Raw genomic sequence first — 19,730 nt, 5'->3', positions numbered from 1 at the left:
CAGTACTCTAATAGTCTCTAGCTGCAAGGCCGCACACTTGGCACATCTCAAAACAGTTGAAAGATACAATAAGAAGTGTACTGTAGAGACCAATCCTGCTCTGACCATTCAGTGCTTCATTTCTTCTCCATTGCTTTAAAATCTAAATGTTGTTGGTCTGCAGGTTAATAGGAGGCTGGAGGGGGTTCTAAGGGGAGTAAAATGCTAGTACCTAACTACATCTGCAATTTCAGATACTGAGTGTTCTCTATAAACCTCTTATTTTTACACAGCTGAAAATTCCAAGTGAGGAGGTGACAGCTGCCAGACGCTTTACCAGAAAACTTTTATTTTGCTACTTTATTCAAACAGATGCTAATATACTGCACCGTGAAATAAATAAGTACAAACAAAACTTGTATTACAAGGTATGTCCCACCAGCATTTATACATACTCAGTGAGAAATATATACAAAGTAAGACATTATACACTTACAAGCCCTTCATGAAGTTAGAGTACAGAGTACAGCTTTTTCTAACATTACATAGTCTTACTCCTAGTTTTTGTACGGGGCTTTAGCCAGACAATGTCTTGTACAGAAGTGACAACTTTATTCCAAGGAGAACTGAAAGACATAAGCACTGAAATTCTTTAATCCATGTTACTGGGGCAGCTTCCTGGGTATGTTGGCACACGTTACATTTAATGTCCATTTGCTCCTTCTGAAAGGATGCGTGAAGGTTCAGTGTACTTTGCGGTAAGTAAGTAAAAGAGGGCAGGTGCAGGTACCAAAGCCAGCAGTGGTAAATCCTGGTCAAGTCTCTCCAGTTTGGAAATAGAGATGATTCCATAGGCGTGAAGTAACCAGTGGCTAAAAAGTACAACAAGCCTTTTCTTCCTGACAAGAAGATCCTTGAAAGACTTGTAAAGTAAAAAAAATGTTGTTAATGTTTTCATACTACGCTGTATCTGACACTTAAGTGAGAGATTATACGGCGGGGGAGGGGAGAACGGGACACTTCATATAGTCTATTGGTCTGGAGAATTATGATTTGACTCTGGTCACTCTCTATGATCTTTCCCCAGTCCTCCTTGGGAGAGGGAGTTGCATCAAGGTGAAACAGTTCACACTAGTTTCCTTGAGCAGGACCATATGCCAAACATGAAAAAGCCTAGTTCCCAGAATAAGCACCTGGGAAGATCAGTATCCTAGATGAGATTGTAGCATATGCCACAGCTATCTGGTCATGCGTTGACAATGGGTACATGTTCCTCACCATACTTCATGCCTCAAGGGTCTGCTGGTAAAATTGTTTTAAAATCTGTAACAGAAGAGAGATTTCTACCTACCTCTACTTCAGAAGCTGACATGTACACAGCCAGTGTAACCAAAGATAACACCAATATAATATACGGGAAAGCATAATCTAGAGGCAAACATTGCACGTGTTAGGGAAATCACCACCACATTAAGCACATTTCAGCAGAAGACATTAAATACTGCTATGTATGTCACTGTTCCACTGAATCAGTCCAGCCTACTTTAGCCCGGGTATTTAAAATTTAACAAACATGCACTACAGTATAAATAAGTGATAGACAAGCATGACATTTTACTTTCTGATCATCTAGCGGTTTCAAAATCCATCTCCTCAGAGGCCCAAAGGATCATATTTCTACAGAACATAAGAACGGCCACACTGGGTCAGACCAATGGTCCATTTAGCTCAGTGTCCTGTCTTTGGACAGAGGCCAGTGCCAGGCGCTTCAGAGGGAATGAACAGAACAGGGCAATTTATCGGGTAAGCCATCCCGTGTCGTGGAGTCCCAGCTTCTGGCGATCAGAGGTTTACAGACACCTAGAGCATGGGGTTATGTCCCTGACCATCTTGGCTAATAGCCATCAATGGACCTTTCCATTCTGAACTTATCTAATTCTTTTTTGAACCCAGTTACAGTTTTGGCCTTCACAGCATCCCCAGCAACAAGTTCCACAGGTTGCCCATGTGTTATGTAAAAAGTATTTCCTTTTGTTTGTTTTAAATATGAACAGAGAAGTGGACAGAAGAGCACCAATAAGGGATGGAGGGGGAGCGTGCATGCTGCCCCTTCACACAGGAGCCCCCAGACACTCCATGCTTATATCGCAAGGCTGTGACTCAAGACTGGGGGGCAGCCTAAGAACAGCTAAGTTTTCCAGTTTGCTTCCTCCCCTTGTGAAATCAGAGGTATTTCTGCTGGAAAAGATAGATTAAGTTAATACCATTAAAATGCAGCATTAGCTTCCAGGCCACACCTGCCCCTTTGAGAGGTAAAAGGCAAGGCAGGGACTGTGAATGCAGCATGTGCCCAGTAAGGAAAGTAATGGCACAAGAGACTATTGATGAATTCCTCAAGGTCTGGAAGCCACAAACCCCTCTTGCCATCCCCTTAAAAAGCAGGAATATGGTAGAAAGTTTGAGGCAGTCCTCAGCTTCTTCAATCTCTTCCCATCCCCTGCTGCTTTCTACACGTTTCACACAAGCGCTCAATTTGGCTGTAAGTGAATGAGGGCTTGATTTTCAGAGATGTTGAGCATATCTGAACACCCAAGTTCTGAATTCTTCTATTGGCACAGGCAAGCAGCGTTTGTAATAATTCAGGACAATAACTTTCTCTCTTGAGCTGCTACACTGCATTTGAGTGTTCTCTAGACTCCCGCTGTCATTGCTTTCCAAATATGTCCCTCAGATTTGCTAATTCTTGCCTTTATTTTAAATATTTCTTTCTGGAGGGCAAAATCTACAGAATGGCACTGAAGCTTGGCGCAGCACTCTTACTATCTAGGAAGTGAGGCCGCTGCTGCTTTGAGGAACTCGGAAAGTTATCTGTGGTTTTAAACCACTACGTGTGTGCGCAAATAAGTAACGTAGCTAGACTCACAGTACCTGTAACATTCTGCAGCCAATGCATCCTCTGCTAAGGCAGCATCGAGTTGATTGGCTAGACACCAATTTGATTTAGAACACTAACTCCGATTGCTCAATGTTTTCCCAAGAACTAGGGTGGGGGGGCTGTCACGCTTCTTCATTTAATAGATGGCTGTGTGGAATCATCTAACTTTATAACAGGACTGGGGATGGGTATTTGAACAATAACAGTAACTTATGAATTTTTTTATACATTTAAGGCAATAGCCTCCCCCATAGCAGAGGACATACCGTGTCCACTAAGCAAGTCACCTGAGCAAGGTGTTGTTTTTGTTAATGTTATACATAAACACTTACAGAGCAGGCCTCCTCCAACTGCCTGAAGTACAGTTAGAATAGGGAAGAAGTAAAGTGCTGCATAAATACTTTTAAATCGATCCGACTTTCCTAACCCACAGGCAATCTTCTTAACCAGAAGAGGTCGAAGCAGCATCATTAACACCAGACAGAAGGCATAGTATATAAATACAATGGTGTATCTGTAGAGGAAAAGTTTATATTTACTATTTGCATTACAGTGGCTCTAATAGACCTAGGATGCCTTGTGCTAGACACACACACACACACACACACACACACACACAGACAGTGTCTGCCCTGAAGAGCTTACAATCTATAGAGATGGGCATGAGGGGAAAATGGAGGCACAGAGCTGAACTGACTTGCCAAGGGTCACACCACAAGGCAGAGGTGGGAGGATACTGCAGGTTTCACAGTACAGAACTCTCTCCTCAAGACCACATCACCTCCCGAAGGTTGTGAAAGCAAGTTGTAGGTTAGTTCTGAAAGGTTGCCCAAATCTACAGTTGTTTCTTAATTCCATATCCTGAATGAAATGAAAATGTATCGAAGTTCACTGTTACAGATTATCTGTACTCCTAAAACCCGCATGGAACAGGCTCCCTTGCATAGCTGCTCATTGTGACTCGTTTATGAGATGTTAAAAGGTACAGGTTACTACTCTCCTTTGTAAGACTACTGGTAATTACTTGAGTACTTTGTGAAACTGCCTAGACATATGCAGATTTCCCCAAAAGAGCCAGCATGCTGCAATGTGCAAGTTTGCTACCAATAAAGCTGCAGTCAGAGAGACTGTTGGCTTGCTGGTTTATTACGATTCACTATGCTGCTGCTTTAAAGGAGGCTCAAAAAAAGAAAGCTCACTGAGTCACAAGACTTCAAAGGGGTTTTGATAGCCCACTAGTCTGGGTTAGATAAACCCTTTTACATTCTGCACCTTCAAAGAGGAATTTCTAAGGTTACACTTATTTAAACAATTGTGGAAATCAAAACCACAAGCAGAAGAAGGGAAAATTGATGCACTCTACCAGATGAAAGACTGACTTTAGTGTTTGAAGTGTTGTGAATGTTTTAATTTTTTTTCTTGGAATAGTCAATAGCATGTGGCTGTATTTCAGACTAAGATTAGTTTAAGATGACCTTGGTATATTTTCATTTCACCAAAACAGCACTCCGTATAAAGCTTTTCTCTCTCTACATCTATTTGAAAGGTATACACACTTTAAATTCTAAAGTTTGTATTTCTACCACTACCTGGCAAAAAACTTTTATTACTGTTCAGCCATATTTAGTATAAACTGCTGTTATATACAAGCAAACTCACAAATATAGTAACGTCTAGACTACCACTAGGACCTTCCATTTCTCACACAAGGGCCAATAAAAGAATGAATAAGAACTTACTGCTCTCCATTTTCAAAGTACCATAAAAACAGTCCCCAGTTCAAGAAAGCACTTGAGCATGTCCTTAAGGTTAAGCATGTGCTTAAGTATTTCCCTGGATAGATATGCTTTCCTGAATCCTGACCACATTAAGTACATTTTGGCAAGCAGCAGATTTCCCTTCTTACAAGAAGTACTAACTTAGCAGACTAAGGCCACATTTCAGTGTTAAATGTACCATAACCCAACATTTTATAAATCCCTGAAATACATATGGTGAAATAGCAAACTTAAAAAAGTACTCTCCAACAGACTTTATACTCACAGAGGATAGACAGCTTCATGAGTACAATGTATAGTAGTAATGTAGTCAGGACTTGGATTGTAAAGCATCGTGTACCAGTCAGAAAGCATCAGTACCTTGCAAGAACGGATATACAGAAAGCCTACTGGATCACTCACAAGCAGTGTAACAATTACTGCAACACTGCATTCGAATAAGGCAGTAAGATGCTGAAACAATGCACTGGAACTGTGGAGGGAGGAAGAAAAATGTTCTTTAATGACACCTTATTATCAACAGGGACAAAAAAATGCTGAGTGAAATATAAACCACTCTTTTCAATTCTGAACTGTTTATTGTGCTTAAATTCACTATAAAACATGGGACAAAGCCATGTTTATTACAAAATGAAGTTTTAAAGTAAGCATGACACTGAAAATATTCTCTCATTTATCTGAGTCACACTATTTAGTGCACAAGTGCAGTTGTATTTCATCTGAACTTCTGAAACTAACATTCACATCACACTTAGTCTAGCAAAAGCTAAGATAAAACATGCAAGGCAGGCGAGAGAATACAACCTCCCAAAACACCCAACGAATAATTTTTGTTCAACAAAACTAAACTATTAAGTATTGCAACATCATAAAGCCATGTGCCTAATTCACTGGCAAAAAACATCCTGTGAAGTGAGAATCCTAAAGCACCACTCTTAATATTTCCAAGGCTTTCATTTCTAAGTTATCTATTCCTTATAAATTGTGGTTTTCATTTTCAGTGACTTGCTACACATTTTATAAATAAAAGGGCAAACATTTTAGATCAGATGCATGGAACTCTCACTGGTGCTGAAAGCTCATGTTAAAATGATATATTTTAGTGGGTTGAGAATTTATAGTATGAAACATTAAGTGTTTAGTATACTGAATGTTTTCACACCACTTTAAACAGGCGACATTTGTAAAATATTTATACAGCAAAAAAATTACAGGATGCAGCCATGTTCTTTAATAAGTCCATTATAAAGTGTGTTCAGAAATCCATGATACTACAGTAAAGGTTATGTCAGCGTTATCATCTAAGTATCTTCCTATCAGGAGTTATACAGGTGCAGTAATACTCTCTAGGACAAAGCCTGATGTAGGTGAGCATTCGATACTACAATTGATGAACATTCACGAGTTGAGTACAGGGCATTTCCTGGGCACTATGACCATCTGGGAGGAACTGTGTCTGAGTAATTACTGCAGCTATAAGATGAAATTAATAAATCCATAAGCACATGGTCTGCCTAGAAAATCAGCGGCCTGCATATCTGGCTACCCAGTAGCATGAATCCTCTAGCACAACTATATCTGCCTTCTCGTGTGAATTATACATGGGATTTTTTGTTTTTAAATTAAATAAAAAAGGTTACTAACCTCTTTTTCCCTGAATACCATTCAATGAAGAACCAGTGCAAAACCAGAGGAAGCATGGCCATAAAGCCAAGATATAGCCAGTCATAATGTCCTGGAGATCCTGTACACTCCCGACAGATTTTGTTAACATCTGTTCGTTGTCCTCTCGGGCACACCTACAAAAACAGCACCACAAAATTGTATTTACAAAGACCTGAAAAACAAATAATAGATCATTTTGTTTTGTTGGAAGCCCAGGTAAAGGATGTCCTTGGGCTGACAAATGTACCTTATTGAAGGAAGTTCAATCCCTCACCCCTCCACTTGCCCCAATGATCCCATCCCCTGAGCTCCCTCATCCCACTCTCATTCCATTCCTTACTCTCCCTTTATCTGGCTTATTCCCTCCCAATACAAACATGCTTTAGTCTCTTGCATCCTATAAAATTCAACCCAATCTTAACCCCACTGCCTCACTAACTACTGCTCCATCTCCCTTTCACCTCTAAGTGAATTGCATGCACCATTTACCATCATTGTCTGGAGTTCCTCTCCTCCAATTCCATCCTAGATCTTCTCCAGTCTGGCTTCCCTCCCTGGCACTCCACTGGAACTGCTCTCACCAAAGTGACCTCTTCCTTGCTAAATCTCAGAACAAGTACTCCATCCTCATCCTCCTTGACATGTCAGCCACCTTGGTGGACTGTGCTCCTCTTGAAATCTTGTCCTTCCCTGACATCCATGACTCTAGTCTCCTGGTTTTCCTCCGACCTTTCTAATTGCTCCTTCAGAATATCCTCCTTACCCTTCCTCCAGCTTTCTGTGTGGGTTCCACAGAGCTCTGTCCTTGGTCCCCTTTTCTTCTCTCTCTTTGCTTTATCTCTGGGTAACCTCAGCAGCAAACACTAAGTCAACTATCATCTCCATACTGGTGACTCACACATCTAGCTCTCCACTCCAGACCTGTCTCCTGTCCAAACTAAAATCTCAGCCCGTCTCTCTCATATCTCTTTGAAGATGTCTAGTCATCAGCTCAAGCGCAACATGGCTATAACAGAGCTCTTAATCTTCTCCTACCTACCATCTCGATCACTGGGGAAAATACCACCATCACACCTGGCACTCAAGCCGGTATTAGGGTTGCAGTGCTGGGGTGGAAAGTGCCCCCTCAGCAGGGCAAAGAGGAGAAGGACACTGTCCAATGATTTTGCTCCTTCCCCTCCATGAATTTGGACCCTGGGTGGGTCACAAAAAAAGACAAAATGCATTTGGTGGGTTGCCTTAATAAGTTTTGGAACTACTCCTCTAGGTCCTCATATCTAGGCTGTGCCTCAATCATGCTGATTTTTTCTTAATCACATCTCTAAGACATGGCCTTTCCCATCCATCCACATGACGAAAACTCTTATCCAGGCCCCCATCATCTCCTGTCTCGATAACTGCAACATCTCTTTTACTGGCCTCACCCCACCTATATCCGTTCAGAATGCTGCTGCTACTAAGATTATTTCCCATGCACGTCACTTTGACTATGTCACCCCCCTCTCTTTGTATCCCTTTCCTCCTTCAATCCTTGTATCTCCTTGTATCCCACTTCTCTAGCACATCAAACATAAGCTCCTTGCGTATCAAGGCCCTTCACGGCTTAAACCCCATCTCTTATTTGCTATTAAGATGTCAGGTCCCTCCTCTGATCAGCCCAAGTTGCCAGCCTCCATCACTCACTTGTTAAATTTTCAAACAAATACCTTCATGCTTCCCCCCATGCTGCCCCTCATACTTAGGAGCTCCCTGTAAACATCTTCCTTCAAAACCCTCCTTAAAACTCTTCTTTGCTGTGATGCCTATTAAAAGCTTGAGAACGGTTAGGCCACTTGGTGTGCTGAGACCATGGAAAATCATGATGACAATACTGCCTCATTGTTTCCTTGTGCCCTGCCTGTATCTTTCTGTTGTCTCTTGTCTCATACTTCGATGGTAAGCTCTTTGGGGCAAAAACTCTTTGTTCTGTGTTTGTACAGCTTCTTGCACAATGACTAGGACTCCTTGACACTACAGAAATACAAATAATCATCACCATCTAATGCAGCGTGAATTGTATGTCACCTTTGTGCTCCAGGTTCTAGCCTGATGCAACTTAGCGCATCAGCGGTAGGAATTCCCAGCCAGGCATTGCCAGAGCACAATGTACCTCAGCGTCCCTCCATCAGCAAACCCCATCTCAAGGGAAATGAGGAAGGCACAATGGGAGGAAAGGCATGCTACCTACTATGCCAGCTGGGAATTCCCCTAGGATAGGACTCCCCCACAGATGGTTTAGGCCAGTGATACTTAGACCTCAGTAGTTCACGACACAAATTAGCAATCGACATTACTCAAAAGAGCCAGGACAGTGAGAATTTTTTACTATTTTTATATATATCGTTCTCAAAGCTAAATGAGTGATCAAGTATTATTATTTTATCAACTACAATTGGTTAATAGCACAGTAAAAGCATCCTGACTGGTTAATAGTGACAGCACACGGTGTTTTAATGTGCCCCGCAAAGCGCTGCAGGAGACATTCAACAGACACTTGCGGCTCGGGAGCCCCAGTCCGAGTATGACTGATTTAGGCAATCCTACGCCTCCCTTCGCATGCAGCACAGACGAACACACAGCACGGGCCGAGACCTGGCCCTCGATTTCTTTCACAAAGTCAAGCCTCTGCTGGAGTCAACACTCACCCCGCAGTCGCCGTAGCTTTCACTGGAGGCATTTATGTACTGCACGGCTCTCCCGCAATACAGGCCAAGGCAGGCCGGCTGGATAGCGACAGCTTGGAGAGACAGAAGCGTTGCAGCGCTGGAGTTAGTACCGCGGTTACTGGCGCTCTGGGCTCAGCCTGATCTCTCCCGCCGGGCCTGCGAGGAGACCCAGGCAGCCGGAGCCCTGCCCCTGCGGGGAAACCCTGGGCTCAGCTCTACACCGGCCTCCGGGCAGGAGCCGGCCCGGGGGCTGCTGGTCTGACGGGACCGCGTCACAGCGGCGGGCAGAGCAGAGAGCGCTGGGCCGGGCCGGGCCGGGGTTCGGCGGGGACAGCAACCAGGGCGCCCCTCCCCCCAGGGGCTGAGGTAAACCTCCCCTCCCCCCCAGCTGCGCGGCATCTCCCCTCCCCCCCCGCTCTGCGGCGCCTCCCCTTCCCTCCCCCAGCTGCGGGGCCCCCACTGCAGGGAACAGGGGCTGCCTTGACCCCGGGGCAACAGGACTTCAGCCTGCGCCATAGCGGGGCTGCCCGCCCTTCCCGAGGGGACACCGGGAGGGGCCTGACGGGCGGCCCCTGCCCTGACAGCGAACGAGCCCTCCCAGGGCAGGCGGGGGGTGGGGGGTCCCGGCCCAGCCCCGATAACGGTGCCCGCTGGGTGGGGGGAGGGGAAGCGCTCACTCATCCTGCCGCCGCGGGCGGGGCCCGAACCCGGAGCCGGGCCCAGGATTGTTCCCCTCGCGCAGCCACAACCCCTTCGAGTTCCGGGGACGGGGAGAAGCGAGACCCCGCCCCCTCACTTTGCGTCACTTCCTTCTTCGGCCACTACCGTGCCTGCAGGATGACTCCGCCCCTATTGGGGGCGTGGCTCCCCCCATACTGGGTGCGGCAAGGATAACCCCGCCTACCTGGAGGCGGAGCTCCCTGTGGCTCCTCGGTTGGGCGGGGTTTTCCCCCCGGCGCTCCCCAATTGGGGGCCAGCTTTGTCACACACCCACCCTCATGGGCGCGGTTACCGTGCAAGCCCCGCCCATTTATGGCAAGGCGTCACTCGGACCCCGCCCATGTGGGCGGGGCCAGTCTCGGCCTGATGTCCGTGGTTGGCCCTCCACGCCGGCCCCGCGTCTACGTTTACGTGCGTGAGTGGGCGTGGCCTCGCGGAGTCCGTCCGGGCCGGGCTGGGACGGGAGCATGGCAGCGCCCGGCTGGCTGCCCCCGCACGCGGGGCCGCTGGTGCGCGTGGTGGACATGCACACGGGCGGGGAGCCGCTGCGCATCGTGCCGGGCGGGCTGGAGCCGGGCCCCGCCGGCCCCACGCTGCTGGCCCGGCGGCGCCACATGGGCGCGGAGCTGGACCACGTGCGGCGGCTGCTGGTGCACGAGCCGCGCGGGCACCGCGACATGTACGCGGCCGTGCTGGTGCCCAGCGAGCTGCCGGGCGCCCAGCTGGGCGCGCTCTTCCTGCACGGCCAGGGCTACAGCACCATGTGCGGCCACGCCGTGCTGGCGCTGGGCCGCTTCGCCCTGGACGGCGGGCTGGTGCCGGCCCCGCGCCGCCCCGAGACCGAGCTCACCATCCACTGCCCCTGCGGGCCCGTCACCGCCTTCGTGCCCTGGGACGGGCAGCGCAGCGGCAGCCGCGTCCGCTTCCACAGCGTGCCCGCCTTCGCCGCCGCCACAGGTACCGGCACCGGCCCAGCCCCCCCGCCCGCCGAGGAGCCCGGTGCTGGGGGAGACCCTCTGCCGCCTGCCTCTCACTCACCGTCCCCAGAGATCCCCGCCTCTGTGTCACCCCCGCCATGTGGCATCCCCTCTGTCAGCCTCCCACAGCCGTGCGGGGCACCCGTGTCTGGGGGGGGGGCTCCCCTCTCCCACCCCTCAGCCCTGGGGAGAGGCTGCCCCTCTCTGTGGTGATCAGGTAACAAGTGTGAAAAACCAGGAGCGGGTGGGGGGTACTAGGTGCCTGTATAAGACAAAGCTCCCAATCTCGGGACTGCTGCTCTACAATTGGGGTAACTGGTCACCCTACCGCCTCTGGAGCACCCCCTGCCTGTGTGGCACCCCTGAGAGCCTGGCCCCATGTCTGTCAGCCCCCCAAAAGCCTTGTGGCGACACCCCTTCTCTGTGTGATCTGTGAGCCCCCTTCTCTGTGTGACCCTCCAGTCCTGGAGCCATTAGGAGGGGCACCCTTCTTCCCCACCCCCACCGTATAGCCCCCTGCCCGTGGAAGTGACAATTGTATGCATGACTAACACCACTAAACCTGCTGTCACTTTCCCCCATGTCTCCACCTGGGCTTTGGGTTTCAATTTGTGAGATAGACCCGTAACTTGGCCAGTGATGCGGCCCCATGTGATGGAAACCATTTCAAGCCAGGGGGTATAACAGCACTCCTAGTTCCAGCACCTATGGAGGGGTGTTATGGGTGCTTTTGTCCTGATGCTGTAACCAGCTTCAAGTATATGAGCAGGCCCCTTCACTTTGGAAGCAGGTGTAAACATCAAGGGGTGTGGCACTGCTCTGGCATCCAAGAGACTTTCTGCAGAAAGGATCCTGGTTTGTGCCCTGCATGATGTTGCTACCTAAGCCCATATTGCGCTGGCTGCCTGCGATTCGGCAAAACACAATGCAGGCATTGTTTGTGGGAATTAGATTGGGTAACTTACGACTGTGTAAATGTTAATAGATTTTTTGAAGGAGGAATCTTGTCAAAGATTGCAGTCCACAGTTAAGGAGTTACCACTTACTGAGATCACTCCGGAAAATAGAGGGATGATTTTTAACTTTCTACACTCCACCCAGTAAAGGGTGGGAAGGGGACAGGCAAGTGAATGTTTTGGTGGAGGGATGAGGGGTTTTAATCAAGTATATACCTACTTTTGACTCCACAGAAGAATAGATCTAAGTATGGATCTCCCTGATGATGAAATTGGTGACCAGGTCGAAAGAATGAAGAATTCTGCTTTGTAGGGCTCTTTGGAGATGGACTACCAAATGTTTCTGAGAACCTTTATTAAGTTACAAAAGAGCAGAACTTCGGATAGATTAGAGACTTCACAATACCTGCAATATTTTAGGATGGTATCCTATCCCAAATGTGTGTCTTCACTCTTGAATAACCATTTTCAGTTTCTGTAAGTACACTAGGAGTCACCCACACTCTTCAGTCTGATGATCTCCTGCATTTTGCTATTTTATTTTGTGACTACATGAATTCCTTTAACTGTTCAGCTTTCTGCCCTGCTGCATCCTTCCTGTTCCAAAATGACTTGTATCTATTTAGGATCCCTGCACTTAATGATCTGGCCTACTCACTCATCTGTTTTTTAATTTTTCTAATGATTGGATCTCTTGACATGATTTCTAGCATTGTTTTCTTTGTCTTTACTGCAGATTTCTATGCCATTCTCCTGCTTTAGAATGTAGCTTTACATCTCACTTCATAGTAAATCTGATACTGTAATTAAGCTGACTTACCCCACCGTTTATTAGAAACCTGCTATATTGAATTTGATTGAATTATCCTACATTAGTAAGCATGATATGAACTGTAAAAAAAAAAATTAATTTAATACTTCTAGTTTGGAAAGAGTACAGTCTGTGTAATTGGCCAAATTCAGCACAGCAAAGACAAGGGCCAAATTGTTCCCAGATTTAGACCCCAATTGACTCCTGTTAAAATCTGTGGAAGTCTTTTAATTGACTTTAATGGAAGTTGGATCAGGCCCTTATAACACTTCGATGTCAAAGTGCTTCACAAAACTATCCTTGTCACTATGCTAATAGTTGCATTAAAATCAGCAACAGTGCATTGGGGTGTGAATCAGGGTAGAATTTGGCTCCATGTGTCAAGGGAGGAAGAGAATGTTACCCATATATGTTCATGCACCTTCTGTTTGCTTTTCCCCCACCTTTAATTCTGTTTAGATGTGACAGTTGATGTTCCTGGCCATGGGAAGGTGGTGGTCGATATTGGGTATGGTGGTGCCTTCTATGCCTTTCTTGGTGCGGAGAGATTGGGATTAGATGTTTGTTCTTCAAAGACTAAGGATCTCGTAAATGCAGCAAGTGCAGTAACAGAAGCAGTGAAGAGACAGGTATAGCAAGATGCCCCAAATACTTTTCTAACAAAGTAGTAATACTGCAAATGAGAGTTTTTCTTACAGAGCAGACTCTTCATGATGTTTGTTTTAAATTCGATGTATAGGATTCCAACAAAGAGTAAATGCCAGAGTAGACTTTCTCAGGTGTTTGTGGGTGTGGCCTTTCTTGCCCCGGTAATGTAATCTTACCATTCAGTTAATTTAAACTGTTGATTATGTTTAGGGTCCTACCAAATTCACAGCTGTGGGAAAAAAACCCAAAAAACATCACAGACAGTGAAATCTGGTCTCCCCTATGAAACATGATCTTTTGTCTTTTTACCCTATACTCTACTATAGGACATCCCCAGTTGCAAATACAAAATTTTTAAAACTGCAGAAAACAGCCACAGCACAGCTAGCTTCAGGAACATAGGTACCCTACAAGACTGGATCAGATCAAGATCCACCCAGTTGAGTACTGTCTCTGACAGTGGCCAGCACCAGCTGCATCAGAGGACGGTGTAAGAATCCTGCAGTAGGCAGACATGGGATACAAAGTGTGTGCTATTAGCACATTGTTAGTTAGAATTTTTTTGTTTGTTTTCTTAATGACTTCAAGAGCGCCCATATCTAAGTGACAGATTGTCACTTAGGTATTAAACTGTCTACAGTAGACAGTGTGAATGTCTATCATGTTTGTGTGTGTTCCACCTCCCACCCCACACACACATATCCCTGTACAGCCCCAGCCAATGACAGCACACAGATGGTTTATAATCAAGCAAATATTAGACCAGAAAAATGCATCTTGAACAGAGCTCAGGAAATCAGGGAAGTCAAGTCCTGAAGAAATATCTGGGAGTTTGAGTTTCACAACGTATGTAGTCTTAAGCAAGCACAAGACAATGAAGTTGCTTTCCTCACTAATGAGAATCAGTTTACCTGTGGGATAGAGAGAAATGTGACCAAGTCTCCTCTCTGGAGTGGTTAGAATGGTACATTTATATTTATGTATGTCCACCCCGTCATCTTGTAAAAATATTACTGCAATTTAACTGAAAATATTTGATTGTTGTATATATCTATGAATCCATTCTGTGTGTTGTTCCTAGTTTAAACTTCATCACCCTGACAATGAAGAGCTTGCTTTCCTCTACGGCACGATACTAACAGATGGAAAAGATGTGTTTAGTGATGAACCAACAACCAACATTTGTGTGTTTGCAGATGCACAGGTATGAAAACATGCTACTTTAAGAGACACAAGATGAGTAATTCCTGGTCTGTGTGTCTATAAAGAATGAGTTTAAATTGAGCTGCTGCTTTTCTCACTGTGCTGCAAAGGTATTATCATTGTTTCTGAAGACTTAGATGTCAACTGTTCTTTAATAGCAAACTATTTCAGTACAGATTGAGAGCAGGTAAATACTTCTGCAAACATGAGAGAGACTTTCACTGAGGATTAAACATGTTTAATTAGGATTAAACTCTCCCAACTGTCAAATGGGAATAATCCAGAGAATACCAGTGGAGGGAATTTAGTTGCTCTAGCTTCTATATTAGTGATTATCTGCAAGTGTTACAGGCTTGAATGTATCGTTGAAGCATTAATACTTTAGTAATAGTTATGAATATTGTCAAACTAGGTTCCCTTACTCCAAGTATTTTGCCAAACAGAATCATGATCTAAAAGTGCCAGAACTCACGTAGTTTCTTTTGTGCTTCTCACCCTGTGTATTTACAAAACCACCGAGCTAGGAAATGCCAGTCTCTGTATTAATATGGAGTATAGTTTGGCAGGAGGGTGTCGTTAGTCATGTTTTATAATAAAAGATGAAAATAAAAAGCTGGCTAATGACTTCTCTTTTTAAATTAGGTCGACAGAAGTCCTACAGGCTCTGGTGTAACTGCTCGCATTGCCTTACAATACCATAAGGGACTCATCCAGCTGAATCAGACCAGAACCTTTAGAAGCAGTTCAACTGGTTCCTTGTTCACTGGAAAAGCAGTAAAGGCAAGCAGGAAACCCCTTCTTTTCTGTGTATTTTAAGGTGTTTTTGAGAACTTCATGCTCATGCCAGTGAGGAACTAACAGCACTGGCTTAAACCAGGCATAGCGCAACTATCTACAAACAGCTTTGCCACTATAGTCATGTCTGATCTGTCGCATCCCTGTCATTTCAGTCCTGGGCCTGTTTTGAGCAGAGATTGCAAGTCTTGACACATGTGGGCGAAGCAATGTGTTATGGATAAATAGGAATGAAGATTCACCTGACAGAGTGATCTTTTCATTGTGATCGCAGGCTGTACAAGAAGGAGTAAACAGTATGATGATGAAATTCACAGATGATACAAAACTGGAAGGAGCTGAGGAAGGAGGAATAATTCAGACACCTAGAATAATTAGGAACATTGGTAGAAAATAATAAAAATGAGGTTTAAAATGGGGAAAATGCAACTTACTACAGATGGGGAAAAATAATACAAGCCAGATCTTAAGTATGACAAACCAAAGAGGTCGTACTGCTGAAAGAGACGTGGGTGTGACAGCCAACACCAGATCAGACATGAACTTTCAGTGAAGTAAGTCAGGAAAAAAAGCCCATTGCAGTTTTGCACTGTCTATACAAAGGCATCTCATCAGAGGAGGGTGTTGTTTGTATGGCTTTAATATAATTACAGCTAGAATCTTTCCTTCAGCTCTGGGCACGTTCACCAAAAAGATTTCTAAATTGGAAAGAGTTGAGTGAAGAGCACCAGCAATGTGGGCTGGTAGAACTGATTTACAACGGTGGATTGGGTTAATTTAAGTGACAATTAGAGAGCGACATAAAAGGCTATACATTGGAGGGGGGGCAAATGGAATGAAATTAGGCTGGGAAAGCTCATGAGTATCAGAAAAATCTTTCTAACAGAGCTATTGGACTGGGAAAGGAAAGGAGCCAAGTGTCTGGGGCAGAGTTGCCGAATGTGGCTGCAGTTCTGTTTAAAGTGCAAAACTATTGATTAACAAAACCAATAAACAAACCCCACTTCTGAGCCCCCATTATCTTAAACTATGACTTCCATTTCTGGGCAGTAGTGGGGCCTTTCCTTCACTTGACTTGCCTTCCTGGAGCTCCTAGCAGAAGTCGTCATAGACTATTAGTTCAGGTCTTTTAAACAGCAGCTATACCCTTCTTGCCTGTTAGCTGATGGTTCAGTCCAAGCTAGGCTGGCCTGTGCCAAATAGAAGCCATTATCAAGGTGTGGCTCACTAAGGCCTGGTCTACATTTAAAAATTAGGTTGACATAACTAGTCTATCAGAGGTGTGAAAAAACACACCCGTGACTGGTGTAGCTGTGCTGACCTAATTCCAGTGTAGTTATATGGGTTATATCTTACAAATGATTCTCTCTGTAAGTAAACAAAAGCCCTTCCACTGTAATTGCAATAAGTCATAGCTAAGGGACAGCCAGAGAAGCAGTGCCATTGGTGACACGGATTTTATTGTACTTTACTATCTGCCGTCTAATAATACACTTTTGTAAACAGGGAAGAAACTGTTAAATGCCAGCACCATTTAAATCTAAACCTTTTCTCTTCTCAGGAAGCAAAGTGTGGTGACTATAATGCTGTTGTAGTAGAAGTCTCAGGAGAAGCCTTTTATACTGGAACAGCCACCTTTGTTTTTGAAGAGGAGGACCCACTGAAATATGGATTTTCTCTGAATTGACCTTTGCCATCATTCAACTGCCAGCATTTAAATAGTAACCAAGATCAAAAAGGTGATCTTGGTGATCTGTAGGGGGGGAATATAAATACACTATATTTACTTAGCTCATATTTTCCTAATAGACTGCTGCATCTATGGATGGTTAAAATCAAGTTAATTTAAATATCATAGAGCAGAGCTAGAAAATTTTCATGGTATCCTGATTGCTTGTATTATAAATAAAGATCACAAGCCACATTATTCTGTAGTGATTAGCATGTATTATACAAGCCTGGGTGTGTAAACTGCATTTACCATTATATTTCAAATGCTAGACAGTAAACAAAGCTAAGCTTGAAGGAGTTAATTCAAATGTGCGTGCCTCTTGTGAAAACCTGCTTTAAACTCATTACTTCAGTGCAGGAGTTCTATTAAAATGCAGTGTTCTAACCTCACATTTCTCGTTTCAATTCTTGTAACATGGCCTCAGTCACTGATCTGAACTGTCACAATAATTGTTTTGGCTCGTTTTCCCTGATTTGGCCATCTCATTTTGACTACTGTAACTTCTGTCGGGCCACACTGCTTCCTGGTTCAGATCTCTCCAGAAACCATTGAGATTTCCCTGAACTGTAGTAAGGCTTTTTCAGTATAAGATACAGCACGTTACAATTTGAGTATGACAAGACCACTTGGGTGTAAGTTGCTAGTCTGTCAGTTATTGCCTGGTGTTAATAGATCATTACAGACCCAAAAAAAAAAAATCTTGTAAAATTCTCATTAAACATTTCTAAAGATGAAGACAATGCTCTCTCCAAATCGCTAACGCACCAGTTGGCAGCTAATGGTACTGGAGGTCTTTGAAAAGAAAAGGTAAAATTAGAGTAATGATGGGACCAAAAGAGCACAAACTGTCTATCTATTTTGCTAAGGCAGGACTCCTGGATTCTTGTGTTCCTACCTTTGCTACATGACCTTTGGGCAAGTCACTTATGGCCTTGTTCAGGTACCCTAGCCCTAGCACCTTTGAAAAAGAGCTAATTTATGCCTCTGTTTCCCCACCTGTAAAAATGAGGGCAATAGGGGTGGCATCCATGAAGGGACTTGGGCATTGCTATGCCAAGAATCATGGTATCTAAATTAATTGTATAGAAAATTAGGAACAAAACTGTGATCCTCAAAGCTGAGTTAGGCAACTAGGCTCTAGACGACAAACGGAGATAGAGGGTCTTTAGAATGCGATCCACAAAAGCTTCATGCTCGGCAGGGAGCTGCCTAATTTAGCCAAATGGAGATGCTGACCAGAGGGGGGAGTGCTAAGCCCCATCCCTCGAGATGCCTAAGGCAGGTTTGTGTGGATGTGCCTAGCTCTGCTTAGTGATCCACAAATGGATACCTGTCACCTGCAATCAGGTAGCTTAAATGTCTAATAGTCATTGGGCCAAGGAGAGAGAATGGGAATGACTCGATAGCCTAGTGGTTTAGGGCACCCACATGGGAGACCTCAAGTGCAGTCCCTGTTACAACCACTCTTTTGTTAATTATCCACAATTTAACACCTTCGCCAGTAAAGATTGAAGGCGCACATCCCCCTCCCCCCCTAACCATCAGAATATCCCAGGTGCTTTTTAAAATATTTGGCTGCTATGAATCAGTCTATTTGAGCATCAGAGTAGATATAATTGGTGGCATATTATGATGGGGCAGGTTCTCATCTGGTGTAAATTGAAGCCAATGGAACTATGCCAGTTTAGGCCACCTCAGGATGTTCCCCTATGGTGAAGTACTGATGTGGTCCCATCGTTGTAGCAGGAGTACCCATCTTTTGCTAGGCTTATGGGGCCAAATCCTGCAGTCCACACTAAAGTAAATTGGGACAAAGAGACAGCGAATGAAGGGGAAAAAATGACACAAACACCATTTCTCAGGCAGGGAGGTACAGGTCATACAGCTTTTTCTTAAATTCTTGGATACTGTCTAGAAAAAAGAGTTAAACTGATTTACATATTTTACATTTCAATTTTTTTAAATTTTAAAATATTGAATTGTATCTCATATCTCCATTTGAGATCAATATCTTTATTAATTTCAATGAAGAATGAGTGTTTTAGTGTTTGCAGTGTTGGTCCTAGATGAGAGATTAAAAAGTGGGTGAGTTAATATCTTTTATTGATCCAGTTTCTGTTGGTGAAAGAGGTGCTGTTAAATGGCATCTTCCACGGAACAAGCTAGGTGATACCTAACCTCCTTTAGGACTATGGGTATCAAGAGGTATTTCTTAATGTGTGTCTATTTTAATTTAGCTCTAGGGCATATTTATCCACTTACAGAATGCACAATAGGAAAACATTGCAGTCATCCTTTAAAAAGCTTAACAATTATTTGAGCTGGTTTGATTTTTCCTTTCCTATCCCATAAGTCTAGGGCTACATGTACACATATTCACAGTGACCTAGTGTGAGTATAAACAGCAATGTAGCAGCAGCAGCAGAGGCATGGCTGAGCTATGCCGAAAACAAACCTAACGGAAATGGGTGGGTATGTACTTAGCACAGCTCAGCCATACCTCCACTGCAGCTACCCATGCTACTGCAGCTACACTGCTATTTATGCTCACACTAGCTTGATGAGGAGAAATGTATGTGTACATGGGCAAGGGAATCACACCCCCCAGCTCACAGTGCAACTGTAACCTATATGTCTTGGCAGCGCTGTAGAACTGGGTGCTAAGTAGCAAATATGCTGAAGATGGTACCTTTTCAGTGAAAATAGTATGATCAGTGTTACATGTCTGACCACCATTCAATCATTTTCTTAATGGTTTATCTTCAAAATATTTGGGGCTAGATCCACCAAAGGGATTAAGGCTCTGAATTGGAATGCCTAATATTT

At 44.5% G+C, this 19,730-nt stretch overlaps 3 protein-coding genes across 4 annotated transcripts in view; 2 read left to right on the top strand and 1 right to left on the bottom strand.

Annotated features, from left to right (window-relative positions):
• The window catches only part of CCDC175 (coiled-coil domain containing 175), a 38,097-nt gene extending 37,703 nt beyond the window's left edge, over window positions 1-394 (top strand). The window contains exon 22 of the mRNA XM_067554884.1: window positions 273-394. The gene's annotated coding sequence lies outside the window, so the exon portion shown is untranslated. The remainder of the gene's footprint in view (window positions 1-272) is intronic.
• Window positions 307-9,857, bottom strand: JKAMP (JNK1/MAPK8 associated membrane protein). 2 transcript variants are annotated; one of them, XM_067554886.1, is made up of 7 exons: window positions 9,740-9,850; window positions 9,042-9,133; window positions 6,337-6,491; window positions 4,958-5,164; window positions 3,247-3,428; window positions 1,331-1,407; window positions 307-901 (listed from the first exon to the last, which is right to left on the bottom strand). In XM_067554886.1, exons 1-7 carry the CDS (start codon window positions 9,741-9,743, stop codon window positions 683-685), a joined length of 936 nt encoding a protein of 311 aa, XP_067410987.1. In that variant the 5' UTR covers window positions 9,744-9,850; the 3' UTR covers window positions 307-682. The 2 variants fall into 2 exon arrangements, with proteins under 2 accessions (XP_067410987.1, XP_067410988.1); XM_067554887.1 differs by lacking the exons at window positions 307-901; window positions 1,331-1,407 and adding an exon at window positions 2,047-2,217 and having other exon boundaries at window positions 9,740-9,857.
• A 369-nt stretch (window positions 9,858-10,226) lies between these two features.
• On the top strand, window positions 10,227-17,293 carry L3HYPDH (trans-L-3-hydroxyproline dehydratase). The gene is made up of 5 exons (XM_067554885.1): window positions 10,227-10,739; window positions 12,986-13,155; window positions 14,256-14,378; window positions 15,020-15,157; window positions 16,734-17,293. The coding sequence occupies exons 1-5, from the start codon at window positions 10,250-10,252 to the stop codon at window positions 16,857-16,859; spliced, it is 1,047 nt and encodes a 348-aa protein (XP_067410986.1). The 5' UTR covers window positions 10,227-10,249; the 3' UTR covers window positions 16,860-17,293.
• The last annotated feature ends 2,437 nt before the right edge of the window (window positions 17,294-19,730 follow it).

This window comes from Emydura macquarii, unplaced genomic scaffold (genome assembly GCF_026122565.2).
Source record: "Emydura macquarii macquarii isolate MOO-44397 ecotype Brisbane River unplaced genomic scaffold, CSIRO-AGI_Emac_v2 contig_1551, whole genome shotgun sequence".
In the NCBI taxonomy this organism is placed as follows: domain Eukaryota; kingdom Metazoa; phylum Chordata; order Testudines; family Chelidae; genus Emydura; species Emydura macquarii.
This window is presented reverse-complemented; position numbering and strand designations above follow the sequence as displayed.